Source organism: Leuresthes tenuis, unplaced genomic scaffold (assembly GCF_036924035.1).
Source record: "Leuresthes tenuis unplaced genomic scaffold, fLeuTen1.0.hap1 SCAF_15, whole genome shotgun sequence".
Lineage (NCBI taxonomy): Eukaryota > Metazoa > Chordata > Actinopteri > Atheriniformes > Atherinopsidae > Leuresthes > Leuresthes tenuis.
The window spans coordinates 1,860,283-1,884,283 of NW_027325369.1; the positions used below are offsets into that span (position 1 = coordinate 1,860,283).

Consider the following 24,001-nt stretch of genomic DNA (forward strand, 5'->3'; position numbering starts at 1 on the left):
GGCCTTGTAATGAACTGGCCACTCAATTTTGTCTGCGCTTTTACATGTTAATGAAGCTGATTCCAGTTATAATATATGCAGGGTATTTCTTTGTCTTCATTAACTGGGATTCTGGTTGTCTAGAGCACTATTCTCCAACATTCTGCCCAATTCTGTCGTTACAGCTCTCACAGACGTAAGTCAGCATATAACTGGTGGTGGTCTTAAGCCTTTTCTCAAGTTCCTCCTTTCTTCTGGCCTTTGATGGTCCTCAAGCCTTATCACAGGTCCTGATTTCTGTCCTAATCTTTAATCTATTAAAGATGAACTTGCATACTATGGGCAATATGATTGCTAAATGAAAAGAAAATATTGTACAATATACATTGAAAAGGGAGAGAAGATCAGAATACGTCTTTTTTTCTGTCCTAATCTTTAGATTAGTACAGATACTGTACAATATTTTCTTTTCATTTAGCAATCAAATTTCCCATAATATGCAATTTAATGTGTTCGCGTTTTCAAACTTTAATCCTTGGTTAAATATTAAATAAGTATATTTTTCTTTGAGGGGTTCTATAATTTCTTTTTCAAGTCACAATTAATTATTAATTAATGATATTTCTGAATAATGTCTGCAAAGTGTCTATGAGTGCATCACTTCATCCCAAACAGGAACACCATGCCCTCTTCCCTTATCCTTCACTTCCCATAGTGCCTACACTTAAAGTCACAGGACCATAGCCCCAACCATAAGTCCCCCTCCATGTGAAAATTTGAGAAATCAATTTGGTTCAATTTTGATAACTTTTCCCAAATGAATAATTTCTTACCCCAAATTGAACCACCTACCCCTCATCTGTATGCCTTTCCCTTTCATTTACCCTTACCCTAAGGTCACAGGGCTATAGCCCTAACCTTAAGTCCCCTCCCCCTTGCTCCACCACAGTAAAAATAATTTTCATAATTCCAACAAATTTCCCCCAAAAATGAACTGTTTCGCCCTAAATGGGACCACCTTCTCGCCATTTTTATACCCTCCCCTTCCATTTATCCTTACCCTAAGGTCACAGGACCATAGCCCTGGTTTCAAACTGAAACACACACACTACTGAAATTCTCTCATACACACTACTGAAATTCTCTCATACACACTACTGAAATGCTCTCATTAACACAACTGAAACACACTCACACACACTACGGAAATGCCCTCACACACACTACGGAAATGCCCTCACACACACTACTGAAACACTCTCATGCATACAAGTGAAATATTCTCATAAACGACTGAAATTCTCTCATACACACTATTGAAATGCTCTCTCACACACACTATTGAAATGCTCTCTCACACCCTACTGAAATGCTCTCACACACACTACTGAAATGCTCTCACACACACTACTGAAATGCTCTCACACACACTACTGAAATGCTCTCACACACACTACTGAAATGCTCTCACACACACTACTGAAATGCTCTCACACACGACTGAAGTTCTCTCATACACACTACTGAACTCCCTCTGACTATTTAAATGTTCACGTTCCTCCAACCACAGGCAGAGAAGGAGGAGTGGCAGCTATCTTCAGATCAGGGTTACTAATCAGTCCTAGACCCAAGATTAGTTTTTGCTCTTTTGAGTCTCTGATTCTCAGTTTTTCCCAAAGTGGAAATCACAAAAACCTCTTGTGTTTGTTGTTGTGTATCGTCCACCTGGCCCTTATTCTGAGTTTCTGTCTGAATTCTCAGAGTTTTTATCCCAGTTAGTGCTGAGTACAGATAAAGTCATTGTAGTGGGTGACTTTAATATTCATGTAGATGTTGAAAATGACAGCCTAAATAGTAACTTTAATTCTATATTAGACTCTACTGGATTTTCTGAAAGTGTTCACAGACCTACTCACTGCCTTAATCATACCCTTGACCTTGTGCTGACTTATGGCATTGAGAGTGAACAGTTAACAGTGTTCCCTCATAACCCTGTCTTGTCTGACCATTTTTTGATAACTTTTGAATTTACATTACTTGACTATACGGCTTCTGAGAAGAAATTTACATATAGAAGGTATCAGAGAATGCTGTAACCAGATTTAAAGAGTTGATTTCATCATCCTTTTCTTCACTGCCATGTGCAGATATGACAGAGGACGGCTACCTAAATTTTACTCCAGTAGAACTTGACTCTCTTGTTGACAGCACTACAGCTTCAATGCGTACAACACTGGACAATGTTGCCCCTCTGAAAAGGAAGGTAATCAGTCAGAAGAGGTTGGCTCCTTGATATAATCCACAGCTGCTTTAAAGTAGACTGCAAGAAAGCTGGAGAGACAGTGGTGTTCCTATAATTTAGAAGAGTCTCAATTAGTCTGGAAAGATAGTTTAATAACTTATAAGAAAGCACTTCATAAAGCTAGAACTGCTTATTATTCATCATTGATAGAAGGAAATAAGAATAATCCCAGGTTTCTTTTCAGCACTGTAGCCATGCTGACAAAGAGTCCGAACTCAATAAAATTGTTTCTATCAGAGAGAAGATTGATGAAATCCTTCCCTCTATTATCACTGATGTATCATCAAGTAGAGCAGCTTTAGAAGTATCTTTAGAACCTGATTTGTATTTAGACGGCTTCTGCCCAGTTGATCTCTCTGAGTTAACAACAGCAATAGTCTCTTCTAAACCATCAACTTGTATTTTAGACCCAATCCCAACCAGACTGTTCGAGGAGGTTTTCCCCTTAATTGACACTTCCATATTGGATTTGATCAATCGGTCTTTGTTGATAGGATATGTACCTCAGACTTTTAAGGTTGCTGTAATTAAACCTTTACTTAAAAAACCTACTCTTGATTCAGAAGTGTTGGCTAATTATCAACCTATATCCAATCTCCCTTTTTTGTCTAAAGTTTCATGAAAAAATAGTTGCAGTTCAACTTTGTGATCATTTACATAGAAATAATCTGTTTGAAGAGTTTCAGTCAGGATTCAGAGTGCATCATAGCACAGAAACAGCACTGGTGAAAGTTACCAATGATCTCCTGTTAGCCTCTGATAGCGGACTTGTTTCTGTGCTTGTCCTGTTGGATCTCAGTGCTGCATTTCATACGATCGATCACAGCATTCTGTTACAGAGACTTGAACATGTTATTGGGATTAAAGGAACTGCATTGGGCTGGTTTAAGTCATATTTAGTTTGTTCTTGTAAATTAAGAACCTTCCTCACACACCAGAGTAAGTCATGGAGTTCGTCAGGGTTCTTTGCTTGGACCGATTCTTTTTACTTTATACATGCTTCCATTAGGTAACGTTATTAGACAGCATGGCATAAATTTCCATTGTTATGCTGATGATACTCAGCTGTACTTATCTATGAAACCAGATGAAACCAATAGGTTGGTCAGACTACAAGCCTGTCTTAAAGACATAAAGACCTGGATGACTCAGAACTTTTCCTTTCCACAGTCGCCACAGGCATGCTCAGGACGGGAGATTGGACTGAAGACAAGTTTCGGTGCAATCTGTTGGTTGCACCGGACAGAGCAGAAGTGACCTGTAACAACTTCAAAATAAAAGTAGCGTGCTAAGTTATTATCAAGCATAATAAAGTAAAAAAAAGCTCACCTGTTTAACTTTTCTTCACCTTCTTTACGAGAGGAAATATGAAAAGAGACATTTACAGAAACCAAAATCAGACCGTTATTTGAATCTTGTTTTTCTCGTTTTTTTGTTTTTGATTCAGACAGCAAAAACACGAAAAAAACGGTCTGTTTATTGTGGGGTGAAAGTGATAACTAAAATAAGCCAGGGGACAAGGCTTATCAAAACAGTATGGGTCACAGTCTGGTCAAAGACAGTTTAGAAACTAATAAATAGAATATCTTCGGTCTGGTTGCAGAGCTGCACATGGTAACTGAGCTGACCTTGCTGGTCTTACTGGAAACACCATCAGTCAACAGCTTTTTCGAGTAATCTTCCCTTCACAGCATAACAATGAAATAGTAATGATGTTTTTGTCATTTTGTTTAGTATTTAAAGAGTAGAGTGATTTGTTTGTCTGTAAAACTCATGTAAATCTTCTCTCTTTTAGCCTGAAGCAGGAGAAGCTGGGTGTTGCATGATGTCTGCCAGCTGGTATGTAGATGCTTTAGACATTCATTGCCAGCTTACTAAAAGTACTCAGTTTTCCAATGGTTTGACGTTACTTGTCAGGCTGCCCTTCGTCATATCATTGAATATGATCTCCCTTCACCTCAGCACTATAAAGTGTTGATGAACATGATCAAGGCATGTTTTGGTAGCTCTGCAGGTTCATAGTTAAAAAAAAGAACTCCCCTGATGTTATGAAATTCACTGGAAAGATGTTTTTTTTTTTTTTTTAGTGTAGCAAAAGGAGATAATATAAATTTACATCCAGTTGGCAATTTGATACTAAAACATTAAGGCAAGAAATCTGCTTAAAAATCTTTTTTATTTTATAGAAATGTTGCATTGTCTGTGGTCATTTGATGCTGTAGCTTGTGGTGCAATTAGTTTGTATTGTGGTACGCTAAGAGGTGTTTCTCCTCTCTCGCTCATCTTCAGCCTGTGGAGTCCCCTGAATTGGACATTGATGATGTACGGGTTGGCCTTGCTTTGATCTGTGCCAGTTCAACTGGACACATTCCTCTGCCCAAACAGAGTTGCAGTTCTCATTGAGGGTAATCTCATGATTGACGTGGATGTGATTCTTCTTGGACTGATTTATGCGCTGCATTTACATTACTCAAAAGCCTTTTCCAAAACTTTCAACTTTATCCAGAAAGTGTTGATGGGCCTGGAAGATGGAAAGTTGAGGCCCAGAGTGTTGAGCCTTAAAAATGACCTTTTGGCAGTGGAGTAATTTGACTCATGAAAACAATGTTGATGCACAACAATTCATAGGTATAGGTAATTGAAACAGTGTTTTGATGTTATTGTTCACCTTCATGTTGTATGTTTGACAGTTGGACAGCATGGATAGGTCATTGAAAACATAATGTCATGCATTTGTAGGTGCATGTGGTCTACTGAATGGTTTAAAAATGGTTTAAATAGATTTTATTTTTAAAAAAGAAATGTCCCAAAAAAATTGACAAGGTCCTTTTTGTTTGTTTTCCTTAAGGTCTTTTATTTCTAAGGTCTCTCATTTTGATAGGAAAAAGTGTTTACACATGAAAAGATTTTGTTTTGCAACAGAAATATCTAATGTGCCTTTATGCTTAAAATAATAATTTAAAGAAAATAATTGTTTTGCAAATAATTCTGCCAAGGGGAAGGCCTGCAAAAAGAAGTTGTCTTACTGTTCCACTTTCCTAAAGTGACCTAAAAAAAATAAATCTGAGGGCACTGTTCTTGAAAAAATCCTGGGAAATGATTTCCTTACGTGAAAATCCTGATATTGTCGATTTCACTATTTCAGGTATTCAGCATATGGAAGTGTAGAATTTTAGAAAACAGTTTGTTGTTGTAGTATGTTTACTCAATAAAAACTGAGTTGCATCGAACCTTGTTAATGTGTTTTTGACTGTATGTATACTACATAGAGATTTTTATCTTATTTTGAGTTGAGTTGTACTGGAGTTAGTATAGAGCTTATTTCAAGTAAACATAAGTCAAAACTCAGTTTTACAATAATAAGAACATTCAAGTTATCTACACTTGTATTTATTTTCATTGTGAAAACAAAATAACTCGTAGAACATACTTATTAGATAAGTCTTGTTAAACTTACCAAAGTAAGTTAGTGTCACTTAAGATTACAAGTAAAGCATACTTAATCAGGACGGCTTTTTTATCTCAAAATATTTAGTTAACATTGATTAAAAAAATTTATGTAATCAGTTTCAACAATTTTTTTGAGTTAACTGAACTTATCAGGGTTTACAGTGTACTTGCCAAAAGGTGGTCACAGCTCCTTCTTTGTAACCTAACACATTTTCTGCCTCAAAATGTCTTTAAATCACTGCACTATCAAAAGACAACCTTGTTGAATGTCTTGGTTAAAAGAATGTTCCTACCTCGTGACCATTGAAATACAAATTAGAAAGAATGCAGGAATTAATTAAATTCATAAGTTTTGGCAGAAAATAATTTTATTATTTCTCTCTCTCTCTCTCTCTCTCTCTCTCTCTCTATATATATATATATATATATATATATATATATATAAATGTACACACACACACATTTATTTGTTTGTGGTAAGTATGTGTCTATATACATATGTGGATCCAAACTTATATACCAATAGTAGCTGCAGTTGCTTGCATGATGTATGTGTGTGTGTATGTATGTATGTATATATATATCGTGCAAGGCAGGTGAAAATGCCCATTTTGTGCTGTAATTATCCTTTGAAATAATCCAAGCTGTCCTGTGAGCTCAGCTTTTTCTATTATGAAGCTTAAGAATGAGATCAAGTCATATTTAGGCAGAAATCACCTCTCAGTAACTATACTATGCCTTCAATCAGTTTTTGTCAGCTGAAAACTGATTGAAAACTGCAAAACACATCAAAAGTAGTTATGAATCTTAAGACGTTCTGTATGAATGTGTGTGAGTGGGGTGAATGCGGCATGTACTGAAGCGCTTTGAGTGGTCAGCTAGACTAGAAAAGCGCTATACAAGTACAAGTCCATTTATGAAGGGCCCAGATCAGATAAAAAACAATGCAGAGTCGGTTTACTGTGCGTGCGTGCTGCCCCTGGCAGACGAACCGTTTTTTGGCACAACAATGCTGCTGCCTCGGTAAGGCTACTTGCAGGCTGTTGGACAGACACTAGAGTGGCTGACGATCAATGTGTGAATCGCGCTGTGAATTGCGCTGACCCAAGATTTTCTGGTTTTACTGAAATCCTCTCACACATCATGGTGAAATATGTTATATATTATATGAGAGCATTTCACTTGTATGTATGAGAGCATTTCACTTGTATGTATGAGAACATTTAAGTAGTGTGTGTGAGAGCATTTCAGTAGTGTGTGTGAGAGCATTTCAGTAGTGTGTGTGAGAGCATTTCAGTAGTGTGCGTGAGAGCAAATAATTTTTTAATTTCAGTTGTTTATGTGAGAGTGTTTTAGTAGTGTATGTAAGAGCATTTCACGTGTGTGTGAGATAATTCTGAATAATGTCCCTGACGGCCCATTATATCTTTGCTCCTTCTTTACATTCCAGATTGATGATGAGCTCTGACATGGCATGGTTCTTCCCAGGATAGTTAATCAATCTTGGGCCCTGGCAACCTGACACAAAAGTGAACTGACTTTCTTTCATGAAGTAGAGCATATCAAACACAGGAAACTCACTGAAAAGCCTGAAAAACGAAAAATATGCAGTGTTTATTAATGCTGTAGAGTTTGATGACGGGTCGGGAAAAATCTTAAAACAAAGTTGAATGGTCCAAGTCAGCAGAAGGTGAGTCCAGACTAAAAATGGTGCATAGGTCCAGACATCAGGTCCATGGACCTTCAGGATGCAATATGAGAGAAAAAGACTTAATGAGACTCAAAGACAAGAGTAGAAATGAATCACACACTAACTGTTTTTATTTGTATGAAGGCTGAGATGCTTTGTCGGATGCCATGTCTGGGTATTCTCAGATAATAGGTTCTCCTCTGATAGAGAAGTTGAGAGAAAACTTTAAGTTCTGATTTAAGTAATTATTGTTGAAGAAATTTTTATGTATGTATCATAGAAAAAATAATTCAAACAACATTATACTGAATAAGACATTTCAAGAAAACAAACATTAAAGATGGATGTTTGCTTGTGCATGTGTATAATATGAATATCTAATAAAAGATTAATAACCAATTGGAAATCCTGCATGCTTGAAAATGTACATGTATGACAGTAACATGAATGAATTAAATTAAATTGCTCCAAATAAATACACAGAAAACAGTCTTTCCATTGATCAGACCAGGTGTTTGTCAAAAGTTAATTGCACATGGAACAGTCTTTTTATATTCCATATATATTCTTCTGTAATGTCCTAAGGATAACAGAGAAAAGGCCTCTTATGCAGCTCTTCATTTATCCATGTTAGATTCACAACATAAACTAACATGTTACAAACTCAACTCATGTACATCAATACATTTTCTTATATTTTTTCAGTTGATCTACCTGTTGAAGTGAAGCTTAGTGTCAGTTCAGTTAGAGAGATCTGTTCTTCTCATCCGCCATAATTTTCTGTTGTCTGAGCCTTTCATTGTACCACACATTATCACTTCCATTTTCCCAAGCTTTCAAACTCATTCCTCATCTGTCATCATTATGCTCCAATTATCTTCTTGCCTGCACATTTTGAGCCAGTAAGTCTCCAGTCTTTAAAACTCTTCTGTTCTGTTAGGCTGACTTTTTCAAAACCTCTCCATCTCCACCTCTCTCTGATTCCATAGCTGCTCAATTGAATATTTCTGCCACCACGGGGCTCTTTAGGTATGTAGGCAGCCCAGAGGGCCGCGCTCCCTGTTCTACAAGGTTGGCTGGCCCTCAATTTTATCTACTCAATTTTATCTACTTGAGCTGTTCCTGATGGGTATTGGGTGGGGCCTCTGCCGGGGGGTTTGGGGGCACTTGGGTTCCTGGGGCACGGCCTGGCAGGGGGCCTCTGTCCTATGCTTATCGGGCCTCTGTCCGGGGGCTTTCTCTGCAGTCTTCTGCGTGGTTGTCCCTGCGGGCTTCCCGGGTTCTGTGCTTCGTTGGGGCTGCTGGTGGCCTAAATCTCTGCCTGCTTCTGATTACACTCTGATTACACTCTGTACAGTTATACACTCATAACTAAGCACGGTTATCATGTAGAACCTATGCCATGTAAATGGTAAATTAACTGTACTTTTCTAGTCTAACTGACCACTAAAAGCACTTCTACACACACTTCACACTTCACACACACTCATACTGCACGTCTTAAGTCCATAACTACGTGCTTTCTAACACGGGATACATCCTGTATCCTGTACATCATGAATGCATACATCCTGTATGTATGTATGTGTATGAATACATGTGTGTATGTGTATAAATACATCCTGACGGCCCCTCATTCAGTGTCTTGCCCAGGACGCTTCAACATGCAGTCCAGGGAAGCAGGAGTCAAACCACCGACCTTCCGATTGATGGGCGACTGCTCTTCCTCCTGAGCTACAGCCGCCCCTTGTGTATTGCATGTTCATGCACACACACACAAACACACACACACATATTCATTAGCCCAGTAGCATGCTCGCTAAGCAGTTGATGTGTTATCCTGTGGTTTGAGGTCATCTATATCCACAGTTGTGTTGTATGCGATTGCCTTTACTTGTGTTTGTTTTTTCTCTGCTTGTCTGCTTTCAGGTGCTCCTGGTGGCACTAAGGCTGGATTCCCCTCAGAGCCCATGAATTGTCGTCTGTTTTGTTTTTACAGGTGTAGAAGCTGGTTGTCTGGTTTTTCTTTCTATTTTTGTTCAGTTTCTTCTACTTTTCTCTTCCTTTTTCCCTGTCCCCCGAAGAGAAAAGAAAATTTCTGCCACCTCCCATCTCTACTCATCCACCATCTGCATCTAGACCAGTAACTGTCCCCATCCTTTGTGAATGTCACCGCTTTACATCTAAGTCTAATCACCCAACAAAACTGCAAATTCAGCCCTCTACTTCAATACATTTTATTACCTCTTTTCAGTTGGAATATTTCCCATAACTGTGAATAATTTTCCATCAATAACACAATTTTGCAAATTCATATAAACACAATGTTTGGTTATAGCTTGTCAGAAAAGTATATTAATAAAGTTGGCCTACCTCCATTCAACTTTGCATACTGTTGATTTCCTGCGTTTGAATCCACCTATAAGTATGGTTGTCTTGGCTCATCCATCAACCACTAACTAACCAGTAATATCAAAAGCTTGCTAGTTATCAGTTTCCAGTGAAAATCAACTTTTTATCAGGCGCATACACAACTTCTAGTACAATTGTCATTTCAGTGAAAGTTACAATAACAAAGTTTCAACTCTATACATCAAAGAGCTATCATTAACTATGATTGCCTCCCTGTTGTGTCTCCACACAGTCTTAGGATAGAGAAACCACTTGTTAAGTCATCACTCTTCCAGCATTTGATTTTGGCAGGTCCAGATTATGTAGGAAAAGTCTCAAAATTACTAATCCACATTAGCTTCTTCAAAACAGATTACACTCTAGCAGTCAGCATTTAACGCTTCAACCACACACACACCAGATGGATTTACCCTCCTTCTCCAACCAATGGCTCTTCCTCAAACAAACCAGAGAAGTATTCCTTTATTATTCCTCTCATCCTTACTGGTTGAAACAGTTAACATGGTGGGTTTCTGGGAAATGTAAAAAAAGAAAAGAAAGAGGATGTTGGGACAATCCCTGAAGTCAGGCCTGGAGTGCAGCTTGCCAGCTAGTGCCTGGTGGCTGAGCTTTGGCTTTTTAGGACTGAAGAAGCCACAGGATGTCACCTTTACAGGGGCAAACCACCTACAGGAAGGAAATTCAAGTTTGAGTGTAGGCAGGTGAAGGTGGAGGCCTAGGTGCGTTGATTCCCAGCGTTGTAAACTTGCTCTGGGGATGTGGGATACCACCTTGCTGGAGGAAAGGGTCTGAGCTGTTGGTGAGGATCAGTATTAACAAGTTATTGTTGGGTTCACCTCCACACACAGCGTGGGCTCTGGAACCACCCCTGCTGGGGCTTGACCCTCGCATACTCTGAAGTTGCCCAGCAGGGTGTCAAACCCCCGGCTGAGCATCTTAGTGATGAAGTTCTCTCAAGTGAGCGCAACAGTTGCAGAAGGGAAGGCTCTGACTGTGGTATCTCTGTATGCGCCACACAGCTTACAGTTTAGATCAACCGGCCTTCTTGGATCCATTAGGTGGTGCAGCCTGCGTGTTTAATTGTTCTCCTGGGGTACTTCAATGCTCATATGGGCAATGACAAAGTGACCTGGAGGGGCTTGACTGAGAGGGACAGCCTCACTGATGTGAATCAGAGTGATGTTTTGTTCTTGGAAAAAATAATGGCACCACAACAAACTTGCCCATAGGGTGACGTTCAGCTAAACTTAGAGACTGGGCAGTCAAAGACGCATCACAGAGACTAAAGATAACCCCGAAAGAGCTGGAAGCTCCACAGTGGGGTTAAAGTTGTTCAGAAAAAAACTGTTGCTTGCGGGGGGCAAATAGTTACGCACACTCAAGTCCGGTCTTTTTGGTTTATTTCTTGTTTACTTCACAATAACAACATTTTTGCACAATCATGGTTGTTGGTATGTTGTGTAAATTGAATGATATAAATCCTCCAAATATCCATTTTAATTCCAGAATGTAAGACAACTAAATATAAATTTAAAAAAAGCCAGAGGGGATGAATACTCTTGCAAATCATTGTAATTGCAATATTCTGGTGATATTTCTGGCAATGGAATGCCAGTTGTCAAGCTGCAGGATAAGCACAGCTTAGCACAACAGTACACAAACAGTCGTAAGCAAGAAGCTACATATGATTGTGCATATACAAAATAAAAACGTAATTCGTTGTTTAGGGAGGCCATGGTGATAGTAGGTCGTGCAATAACCGTAAGGTCGGCAGTACAATTCCCACTCTCGCCACTCAAAAAGGTTGGTGAAACTGACAGCTGTCAGTCCACCTCCTTGTCACGGCTGAGGTGCCCTTGAGCAAGGCACTGTACCCCATGTTCCCCGGGTGCTGTGAATGGCTGCCCACTGCTCCAGTGTATGGCATCTGTCTCTATGAGCGTATGACCCTGTGTGTGTCAACAGGTGCCAATCTGGATGGGTTAAAAGCAGAGGAAAAATTTTGTGTGTATACATGTGTGTATGACAATAAATCTGATCTTAACATCTTAATCTTAATCTTCTTGAGCAGATGCTCATATACATTCTCCCTGATGTCCCGAGACAGAGAAGGGTAATCTATGATGTACAAGAGGAGAGATGATAATGCAGTCCTCACAAGACATTTCACCAGCTCTGTTGCCTTGCTCAACCAGAAAAGCCTGGAGCCAAAAATGACAACAGTAGTATTTCCTGTTTCAATGTTAAAAGGCAAAATGACAGATGCAAAATTAGCCTAATTTTTGCTCTCTTGTGTTATGTTTGATCTGCTGCTGTTTGATCAGAATCATCTCTCCCTCTGCTCTGCATTGGCTGTAAATCAGAGGAGATCTAACCCCTGATTAAATCTACCATAAAACTAATGGAACATGTTTTTACACGCTATGTTACTTAACAGATATTTAAACTTAAGTTCTAACTCTATTGTTATGACTTCTGTCTCATAGATAAAGCATCAGTTAGCCATCTCAATTTCTTTTTCAAACTAACATGGGAATAGGTTCTTCTTATGTAAAAACTGTTGTTTGCATATTTCACACCAAAATCTTAGATATTTGCAGCCTTTCAGAATGTTCTCTGCTATCTAGAATATAAGGCTCTGTAATTTGGAGCGGCTGTAGCTCAGGAGGAACAGCAGCACTGTGACAATGTTTGTAGCTGCACTAAGCCTGAACATTGTGAATTTAATAAGGTGCTAAATGACACCATCAGAGATAGACTTGTGTGCGGGCAAAGAACTGAAAGTGCACTGACACTAGAAAAAGCTGTCAGCATAAGTGCACCAAGGAGCCCCACCAGCTCAGTATAAATAGAGAATTGCATGAGGTTTCCAGAGAAGAAAAGGGATCTCAGAGCAAGTACTGAGGGGTAAGGACCTGACTTATAAGAAATGAGGCAAAAAGGTTGTACTGAACGTGCTGGAAAGGACTGGATAAAAACCCAAAATGTAGCAACAAAAAAACCCCCAACAAAACCCTGATTTAGAAAGACACCATCTGATCTGAGTATAATGTGCAACAATAGCAGAGCTGAATGCAGCAGCTCATCAGATGAGCTGACAGTTTACATACTGTCAGTTTCTGGGGTCTTAAGGGATAGTGGGTTTCTTCACAACTGGATAGACAGTGCACTCTGGGAGATAGAACGGGAGGAGACATTGCACTGTCCGGCTGCGTGAGGAACGCTCTGCCTGAAAAAATATCCAAAAGTGATTCAAACCGAGTGAAATAGTCGTAATCCACTGTGAGCCGACTCTACAGAGTCCCCGGTTGATGTTACCCGCTCGGTGGTCAGGTTTTTTTGAGAGGATGTGATTTGGTGATTTGATGTTGAAAGAGAGGACATCAGTGACACCAGTAGTTGACGCTAGAGAGAGGATACTAGCACTGGATAGCCACCAGGCGTCTTTCCAGACATACGCTGGTGAGACGGATCCAGAGAACCAGATGGCGAGCCGGAACAGAGGAATCAAGGACAACTGAAGCTACCTCTCAAACCTGCGGCGTGGTAGGGCAATGAAACACACTAAGATTAAAGGGCCCCAATGATACAAAAGTAAACTGAGCTCATAACAAAAGAAAGAAAAGACAATAAAGACTGAACACCACAAAGAACACAATTTCTTTTGCGTGCATTTTATTATTTTTCATATTCAATTATTGATATTGTTGTTCCCTCCTGGTTTCCATGAGCGTTTCCCCAGACTCCTGATAAGTGGTCAAAACTGTGAATTGAAACTGAAACCTAATAATATCCATAACCTGGGGCAGTTCTGTCTCACATCATTCCCAGTGGGGAGGAGTTACCAATCACCTTTGCTTCACACACACTCAGTAAAGCAGAGAGCAAATATGCCCATATTGCACAAGACGAGTTGAGCTTTGTGTTTGGAGTGCGGAACTTCCACCAATACTTTTTTGGTAGGAAGTTTATTCTCCCAACTGACCATCGCCTCCTCACAGCAATCTTCAGGCCCCATACTGGCATTCCACTCTCAGCTGCAACCAAAATGCAAAGATAAAGTTTGACAAATATATGATATACAAATATATATTTGTACATAAGTATATATAAATATATAAGCCTCGACAGGAAACTGTCCTCTGTCTTTATGTAGATGTAGATGTAAAAGTAGGTGTTGGTCTACTCAACTTTAAACTTTAAATCACTGCATAAAAGACAGCAGAGGACTCTGAGAAAAGATGCTAGGTACAGAACTTTTCTCAAGGTGGCTGCATATGTTCTCCTTCCAGGGAATTATTGAAAAAAAAACGTCCTGGTGCATAGAAAAAAGCTCTATGTGTCATGATCATGCTTGGCTGGGGTGTTTGTTTGCTTTCTGGGTCTCAGGCGAAGTTGAGCAGGTTTTCTAGGAAGCCTGTGGTGGAGTCTGGTTCAGCTCCTGCACTCGCGCCTGTTTTCCATCTACGCTCGTCAAGACGCCTTCATAAGGATCTGCAGGAGCAACCAGCCTTCGCCAGATTATTCTCACTGCTGTTGCAGAGTGTCTGTTGCACTCTGGATTTCCAAGCTAAAGAATGTAGTTCTGAAACACCTGCCTGCTCACCACCTGCCTGCTAGCCCCACTGTTGACTCAGTGCCTTCTTCACCACAGCCAGCACCCCACCCCCCCCTCCTCTTTGCAAACCCTCTTGGATTCAGAAAGGAAAAACTCATCATCTCTTGGATAAATCTCCCTCTCCTCTCAGAATAACCTGTTCTCCTGGATTGACTCATCACTGCACCTACCTTTCAATAAACCTTGCCTTTACTCAAATCTCTCTGAGTCTGCATCAGCTCTTCAGTCCAATATATGGGTCAGCCCAGGTTTCGACATGACAATGTGGACAGAGGCCCTGGAGTGATGCTCAGCTATTAAGGTAACAGTAAAAATGAAGAAACTCCTTTGCAAGACTTGGTGAGCTCAAATGTTATGTACTGCATATGCAACCCAATATCATATGTGAACGTTAAACACCTGCATTTGTCCACAACACAAAACTATGTAGTTTCACTATAAAGGTTTAAAAATTGCAATCTATTACTTTGTTTTATTCGAAAATGCAGCTTCAGTTTCAATGAATCAGCACGTAGGCATCCAATATCTTCCTACATCATGACATCCATTTTCCACATCTTGGAGTAGATGAAATGTTTATAAGGACTAAGGAATAGTGGAATGCGATAGTTCACAGACCTTACATTTTCTGAGAAATTAGAAATGTATCAATGTCTCATATTTACATACACTACATTGCCAAAAGTATTCTGGCTTTACACACAGATGAACTTAAGTAACATCCCATTCTTAATCCATAGGGTTTAATATGATGTCGGCCCACCCTTTGCAGCTATAACAGCTTCAACTCTTCTGAGCAAGCTTTCCACAAGGTTTAGGAGTGTGTTTATGGGAATTTTTGACCATTCTTCAAGAAGCGCATTTGTGAGGTCAGACACTGATGTTGGACAGAAGGCCTGGCTCATCCCAAAGGTGTTCTATCGGGTTGAGGTCAGGACTCTGTGCAGGCCAGCCAAGTTCTTCCACACCAAACACATTCATGTTTTTATGAACCTTATTTGTGCACTAGTGCACAGTCATGTTGGAACAGGAAGGGGCCATCCCCAAACTGTTTGCATCAGACGCTTTGCATTGCACTTGGTGATGTATGGCTTGGATGCAGTTACCATAGAAACCCATTCCATGAAGCTCTCTACGCACTGTTCTTGAGCTGATCTGAAGGCCACATGAAGTTTGGAGGTCTGTAGCGATTGACTCTGCAGAAAGTTGGCGACCTCTGCGCACTTCGTGGCTGAGTTGCTGTTGTATCCAACCGCTTCCACTTTGTTATAATACCACTAACAGTTGACTGGGGAATATTTGGCAGTGAGGAAATGGAAGTGATTGGAAATATAAAATATTCTTCTATTTACATTTTTAACATTTATATATGTTAAAATGTCAGTTGTATTAATATATTCCAGTTTATGTAACTATCTGTGCACAGCATATGAGGCAGTGTTGACTAAAGCTTGAATTTCATTTATCAATCTGATCATATGACACCATTGATTCACTACTTATTTACATAATAAACACAACATGAAATCTGGTTTACATTTTAAACTTAATAACAACCCTTTTCACCCTAATTTGTGTGTGGGAGATCTCTTTGTTTTATTTTGTATTATCATTATTATTATTTATTTTCTTAAGTTTTTACTTTGTTTAAACTCTTAACTTAAAATTGAAAATGTAATGTTCGGGACATTACATTTTCAATTTAATTATAATAATATTTTTCTTCAACTCTCTATTGTCTTAAAACAATAAAAAATGCTCTTAAGCTGCCTCAACTACTGAGGTCAAAATTTCTCAATCATCTGCCATCAGTCAGTTGAGGAGATTTTCCTACCTCCTCTACTGTCTTCCCTCCTCCTCTTCTCTTCCAGCCGCTGTTGACGTCCATGACTCTGTCACCGGCATCGCCGCTCTCCAGGCTCCTCTCAGGTCCAGTCATTCAGCCATGAAGGCTCTTTACACTACCACTGTGTTTACATCGGTGCTCTATCTCGTCGTGGCTTTTTTGTGCCTATTTAAATAGTTTTCTAGTAGTTCATCAATCGACGTTGGTGTTGGAAACTCGCTGTTCTGACGCTTTGGAGAGTTCCGTGTATCAGATCATCCCCAACCGCTGCACGGTTTAAATCCTTCTCTCCACTCCATCGGGATCAGTCGCTAATTTCCCTACTGAATCTGTCACTGTCGTGACTCCTTATTATTTCTCGGCAAAGTTGGAGACCACCAGGGAAAACGCTTATATGAGTGCTCCTCCGCTGATCCGGGCGCCCAGCCCGCTCTCGTTCTTGGGGGGCTCAAACAGCTCCAACAGGGGGAGTGGAGGAGCAGGTGGTGGCGTGATCTCTTTCCACATCCAGATCGGTATGAGCCGGGAGCCAGTTTTGCTGGACACCGCGGAGCTCAGTCTCAGTCAGGTCCGGGAGGTGGCGTGCTCCATCGTCGACCAGAAGGTAACTAAGAAGTAAATCGAATGCACTTCAGAAATTTAGGCTCAGAGTATTACCTAAGTTTTGATCATATTTCTGACACGGTGTTATGAAAAAGCCAGTCAATCTTAAACTCATATGCATGGTAATTATACCTGTTGTATTTACTTTTCTCTTGTGTACACTTAACTTAACACTTAACTAATTCACCAATTTAGCTTATTTGCCTTTTTACCAGGGGGGAATGTTAAGATATGTGGGAAATGGAGCATACACAATTTTTTCCTGAGTTGTATTCAACCTTATCCAGGTTGCTTAAAGACATTGAAATAATATTTTCAGTTGCAAGGTAAAATAATTTCTAACCAGGATACAGGTGTGCATGCCAATTGCCCCAAAGCTTTTGAGTTCGTAATTCATCGTAATTTATTGAAAGTAAAATTAGACCTATCAAACACTGCAACAGTTTATAATAAACCATTAATACATTATATGTATGAACAAACTGTCGAGGAAGCATTTGCAAGGCCCTCAAATTATATATTTATTTAATTGAAGTGATGGTCATCTATAAATCACTGTAATTAGGATGGCATCAAAAGAGAAAATCAGGTGATATTAACCCTAGCTTTAAGCATAAAGTTGGTGTGGGAGGAGATCAGAATGAATGAGTGGATATTTTAACCTTCTGGACATTTTAACCACTCGTGTTGGTTGTCCCTCAATCTTAACACAACAGAAAGAGACTGTACTTTTGAGATTGTTGCCCCTAAACTTTGGAACTCTCTCCCTTTGGACTTGAGATCTGTGAACACTGAACACCTTTAAAAAGTAGCTTAAGACTAGCTTAAGAATGGAAGGCAAAAAGAACGTTTCCAAGGAAATCATGAAATTATTTTTATAGATTTGGGAGAAAATTTTCTAGCTTGATTGTATCACTTTGATGTCTATAGTTGTGCATGTACATATGTTAGTGTGCATTTGTGTGTGTCTGTCTATGTACATGCAAAAATGACAATTGTTAAAAAGGTATTGGGAAAAAATAGAGGACTAAGTCTATACACTGGTACAGGATACACAGTTCTTTTTTTCTTTATCACCAACTTCACAAACTGATGGATGCATTTGAGGCAATGTTGGGTTCAGTGTCTGACCTTTGACATGTGGTCTGGGAAAATTGGGAATCAAACCTTCCAACCTTCCCTTTGGCAGACACCTACTCTTCTTCCTGAGGTACAGCCGACACTACAAACATGTAATGGTGATGTAACCATGTAATTATTGATTAAATAAAAAGTGGTAAAATGAAAGTTACTAGATCAACCATATATGAAGACAATAGGTACTGAGTTAAAATGCAAGGCTATGACATTTTTAAAACATGTCGACAAACACATCACAAAGCATTCAGGTGATAGATAACAGTAATACTAATGTAGGCCATGAATTTTCAAATTCATTGACAGAGGGCACCCACTGAAGTGTGTAAAATGACAACTCTTCAAACTCTTTAGTTAATTTGCATCATTGTGCACAATTTCTGCCAAATTAAAATCGACCCAATATCACTAATTTTCACTGTTTGGCATCATTTCGGCTCACGCCAACTACACACAGGGGCAAACGTAGTGACGTTTTAGTGTACATCAAGTTCCTGCTAGTGCTGTATCCAGAAACAAATTTTTTATAGCTACCCGGAGTATTCCCTCAGTTCTTTTCATCCTGGTTTATATTCACCTAAGAGCAAATGCCCCTACAAACATAGCGCTGTAGAACACTTAACAAACTCAAACTCATTTCCCCTGATGCTCCCAAATTCATCCTGGGTGACTTCAATCACTGCTCACCTGAAAAGTCACGAAAAGGATTTCAACAATATGGCACCTGCACCACCTGCATGGGGAAAACTCTGGATAAATGTTATAAAAAAACACCAAGCAGTGGACTACTGACAGCATTAGAGCTCTGCAGGGATGCTTCAAATCCACAGACTGGGATAACCTTCTTGCTCCCTCCAGCAACATGAGTGAGCAAGTTCTTCTTTAAGGCCCCGAATTGACCTCAGACCAAGGTGGCTCTCACCTTCCTTGTGATGAAGGCTTTGGAGAGGCTCATAAAAAAACCACATCATCACAACAACGGACCAAGTGATGGACATTCTCCAGTTTGCAGGCTAATGTTTGCAGATCTCTCCTCTGCATTCAACACACTACAGCCACACATCATGCTCTACAGACATTGTCCCATCCTACTTTCTGAAAGACACTTTTGATGTTGACTGAATTCATATTGAGTTAATTATTGACAGCAGTCTTGCCTCAGGTGTTGTATCAACTAATCTTAAAAATGCAGTAATGAAAGAGCTGAAACAGCCTAACATGGACACTTAAAGGAGAAGCTTGTCTTTTTTAAACCTGGACCTTATTTCTGACATAAAATACATTCATCTACTCACCGATAACAGTTTGGTTAAAGTCGGCGTCCTTCGGGCACTATTTAAATCACTCGAAATTTGCACACATCCATATAATGGTAGTGAATGGGGCATAGACAATACAGCCTCTAAATAAGGCATTATATGTCTTTATTTCACCAATACTTTAAGAAGAATGAATGAATGAAGGCGTACTATTGCACTGAGCTGCCATGTTGCCTCAAGGCTCGCTCCGCCTTTCACCTCTGAGCTGCTTCATCCTTACACTCCTGCCCAGTGCCTCAGGTCAGCTGATCAGCTGCTCCTGGAGGTACCGAGGGCTCAACGGAAGCTCAGAGGAGATAGAGCCTTTTCTGCTGCCGGTCCTAAATTATGGAATGAGCTCCCATTGCACATTAGACAAACCCCTTCACTGTCCATTTTTAAAACTCGTCTTGAAACTCATTTTTATTCCTTGGCTTTTAACCCAGCATGAGACTCCGTTTCTGTTTTTGCTTTATTGTTTTAATATTGTTATCGTTTATATTGTTCTTATGTTTATGTCTTATACTTCATTTTGTTATTCATGTACAGCACTTTGTTTCAGCCACGGCTGTTTTTAAAGGGCTTTATAAATAAAGTACAGTTGATTTGAGTTGTTATTGGGGGCTATCTGGGGCTTTCTACGTCTAGTGGCATGACGTCATGCGCGCTGCTGCAGCACAGCTTATTTACTCTGTGCTCTGTGATGGTTGGCTATCTTCACAGGGAATTTTCTACTGCTAGTTTTGTGCAATATGGCAGAGTATCTATCAGATTTTGACGACATGGACGACGACTTTGAGTACGATGGATGTCCTTACCGTTTTGAGCCAGAGTATACGGATGAGGAGCTCCTGGAAAGGAGGATGCAGAAGCAAAAAGAGGAACTGAGCTGAACTTTCCCTTTAAACCCTCTCAAAATTGAGACCTATCTCTAAACTAACTTCTCTCTCAAAAATACTGGAGATGGTGGTATTTGAGCAAGCACAATCCTTTCTTGATGATTTACACAATTTTTCTGAAGCGTCCCAGACTTCTTTTAAAGTCTTTCATCGTACTAAAGCCATACATTAAAGTTTTTAATGATCTAATTTTAGAAATAGATCTACGTGACTTTACCATTCTTATGCTCTTAGTACTACACAGCAGCATTTGACACCGTTGACCACAGTATAGGTATAAAAGGCTCTAAAAATGTCATAGATCTTATTAGTCTGACAGAAGCTTTGCAGCAAACCTGTGTGACTCGGCCTCTTCTTCACCTGCTCTTCTTTGCAGAGTCCCCCAGGTTTCTTAAGTAGCTTTCCCTCTACATGCTCCTCCAAAGCTCCATTGTCAGGAAATATAGTATCTCATCCCATAGTTATGCTGATTTACCTATCTTTGAAATGTGGCTATAACTATTGTTAGAGTGTATCACAAATAAAGACCTTGGAGGGTTTTAAAGAGCTAGACATTTTTTAATTATATGTAAAAACTAAACTAATGATATTTGGAGCCATGGCTGCAGTTTATTGAAGTATTTTACTATCTTTAATCAAGAGTTGATTTTTTTTCAGTTTGAGAGCAGGCTTCTGTGGTTTCATGCTCAAATATCGTATTTCTCTTCCTCAGATTCTGTTGTCACACAAGTCCCGACTTCTGTGCAAATATGTTCTGTTTCACCTCAAACCTGTGTGTTTGCTCTGAAAAACAATGTGCATGCAAAGTTTCTTGTCTCCAGTTTGACTCCTTCGTCTTGCTCTCCGACTCTTTTATACTCTCACAAATTTTATTTCTTCTCTGGATTTTCTCCATCAATTCTAAAAATTCCTATGACACAACCCTATAAAAATCTTAGCCAAAAGACTGCCAGATATGACATTGATCTCAGCTTCCTTTGGCTGCATTTGTTTGATCTTACAGCATTCCTCCAGGAGATTGTTAGTTAACTGGACTCAGCAGATCACTTGCAGAGATTAATGACTCAAACTAATAAACACATATCATAATCATTCATAATGAAAGTATTTGAAAGCCAATCAACTGTCTGTGCCTGTCAGGTTCACAAATCTTGAAAAAAAAAGCTCTTGAACCTGCGCTTTATTGTGTACTTAAAAATGTTTCTCATGGAACAACATGTCTAGATACATAGTCCTTTGAGAAATATTTTCTGCCAGGCGGCTCATATTGCGCATCCAGTGTAGCCAGCATTTTTTTTAAACTTTCTCTCCCAACTATCTGAAATGGGACTTCTCCTTCGTCAGATATCTTGCAACAGCTGTTGTACACTGGGCCTATCTGTCCCTGCTTGCATTTGGTTGATTTTGCAAAAGCTGCCGATATCGATATATTGGTATATCCATATATTTTTTTTTGTGGCCTCGGAGGGGTGATGAACTCCATCCATCCATCCATTCATCCATTCATCCATTCATCCATTCATCCATTCATCCATCCATCCATCCATTCATCCATCCATCCATCCATCCATCCATTCATCCATCCATCCATCCATTCATCCATCCATCCATCCATCCATCCATCCATCCATCCATCCATCCATCCATCCATCCATCCATCCATCCATCCATCATCTGTCGCTTGGGGGTTGGGTCGCGGGGGCAGCAGCTTGAGCAGAGAAACCCAGACGTCTCTGTCCCCGGCCACTTCCTCCAGCTCTTCCGGGGGGACCCGAGGGCTCCTCCTCCGTACAAAAGCCACTTTAACCACTGTATATATATGTATGTATATGTATATATACATACATACACATATGTTTACAAATTTATATATAAAAAAACAAGGACGACTAGCTGAGCAAGCTACAAACATGTAAGCCTATGCACATCTTTAGTACTTGCATCCCTTCGCTGGCTGCGTCTACATCTTTATTGCTGACTGATGAGGCATTTAAGGGCCAAGAATGAGTGATCTGCTTGTAATTTTCAGAGATGATACTTTGCTTTAGCCTTACAGATGTCTCAAAGACATTTTTTGTCTTTGTTGTGATAGCAAGTTGAAACTTTTCAGCTTCCCCAAAGACTCAGCAATCTTGGATCAGTGGATGTGATTTGTTTTTCCTGGCTCAGAACACAGTCAGGAAAAGATTTAGATATGTTTGCTACTCTTCAAAGATGACAGTTATAAAAATAACAACAAATATAATTGGAATTGCTGCCATTATGGTGTGGCGCATTAAACTTTCTAGAACATTATTAAGATTATTATTGATCTACAAGTGATGAGTCTAAAACTATTTTATTTTGTGATTAGAATCTCAGTAGTGGTGGCATGAACAAAGAAATGGGAAAAGGAATAGATCCCCCAGCTCCAGAGTATATGCTGGCAGTCAAAGACTTAGGAGGTGGCAGAGACTAATGAGGCTCCTCTGCTATGAGGAAGAAATAGTGATAGGGTGGAGGCAGGATGCACGAAAAACACAGTCTGGCAGAAGAATGATAGACGAGAATACAGTTTTAAAGGTAATAAGCTTCCTTCAGGTGGCATGAGGAAAATATGAAAATGAAAGATCATACAGGCCAGGAAATACTTTTAAGTAAGGTATTGTATCTGGTATTTCTTTGGTGTGGGCCAGATTACTGGCTTTTAGCAAGGCAGCAGTAAACTTGTGAGAGTTGGTCTGATGTGTATGGTAAAAAAGATGTGAAAAAATAACAAGGTTTGTAGGGTACCATGTAAATAAATCATGTAAATAATCATGTCCACGTCAATAATAAATTTATTTTGATGAGAAAATTGCACGAACACTTTCTCCAAGTCCACAAAACACATGTAGACTGGTTGGGCGTTCTCCCATGCACTCTCCAGGATGCTGCCAAGGGTATAGAGCTGGTCCACGGCCAGGACGAAAACCACACTGCACCTCCTGAATCCGAGATTCGACTATCCGATGGATACTCCTCTCCAGTACCCCTGATTAGACTTCACCAGGGAGGCTGAGGAGTGTGATCCCCCTGTAGTTCGAACACACCCTCCAGTCCCCCTTTTTAAAGAGGGGGACCACCACACCGATCTGCCAGTCCAGAGGCACTCTCCCCGATGTCCACGCGATGTTGCAGAGGCGTGTCAGCCAAGACAGCCCTGCAACATCCAGAGCCTTGAGAAACTCCAGACGGACCTCATCCACCCCTGGGGCCTTACCACCGAGGAGCTTTTTGACCACTTCGGCAACCTCAACCCCAGAAATGGGAGGCCCCTTCTCCGAGCTCTCCGACTCTGCTTCCTCTGAACACGTGTCGGTAGGATTGAGGAGGTCCTCAAAGTATTCCCCCCACCGACTCACAATGTCCCTAGTTGAGGTCAGCAGAGCCCCTTCCCCACCATGCACAGTGTTGACAATGAGCGGGATATGATTGAAGCTCTGAGAGTTAAAGGTCCTTCTGACAGGGGATTCCACCAAACGTTCCCAGCAGACCCTCAGACAATACGTTTGGGCCTGCCAGGTCTGATCGGCATTCTCCCCCACCAGCGGAGCCAACGCACCACCAGGTGGTGATCAGTTGTCAGCTCTGCCCCTCTCTTCACCAGAGTGTCCAGGACATATGACCACAAGTCCGACGATACAACCACAAAGTCGATCATTGAACTGCGACCTAGGGTGCCCTGGTGCCAAGTGCACATATGGACACCCTTATGCCTGAACATGGTGTTTGCTATGGACAGTCCA

General features: G+C 40.2%; 1 protein-coding gene across 1 annotated transcript in view; it reads left to right on the top strand.

The window, feature by feature from the left end:
- Nucleotides 1-16,796: 16,796 nt before the first annotated feature.
- prkd1 (protein kinase D1) overlaps nucleotides 16,797-24,001 on the top strand; it is a gene marked incomplete at its 5' end in the record, with an annotated part of 142,793 nt that continues 135,588 nt past the window's right edge. The window contains 1 exon segment of the mRNA XM_072365213.1: nucleotides 16,797-16,901. Coding sequence (XP_072221314.1) covers nucleotides 16,797-16,901 — 105 coding nt within the window.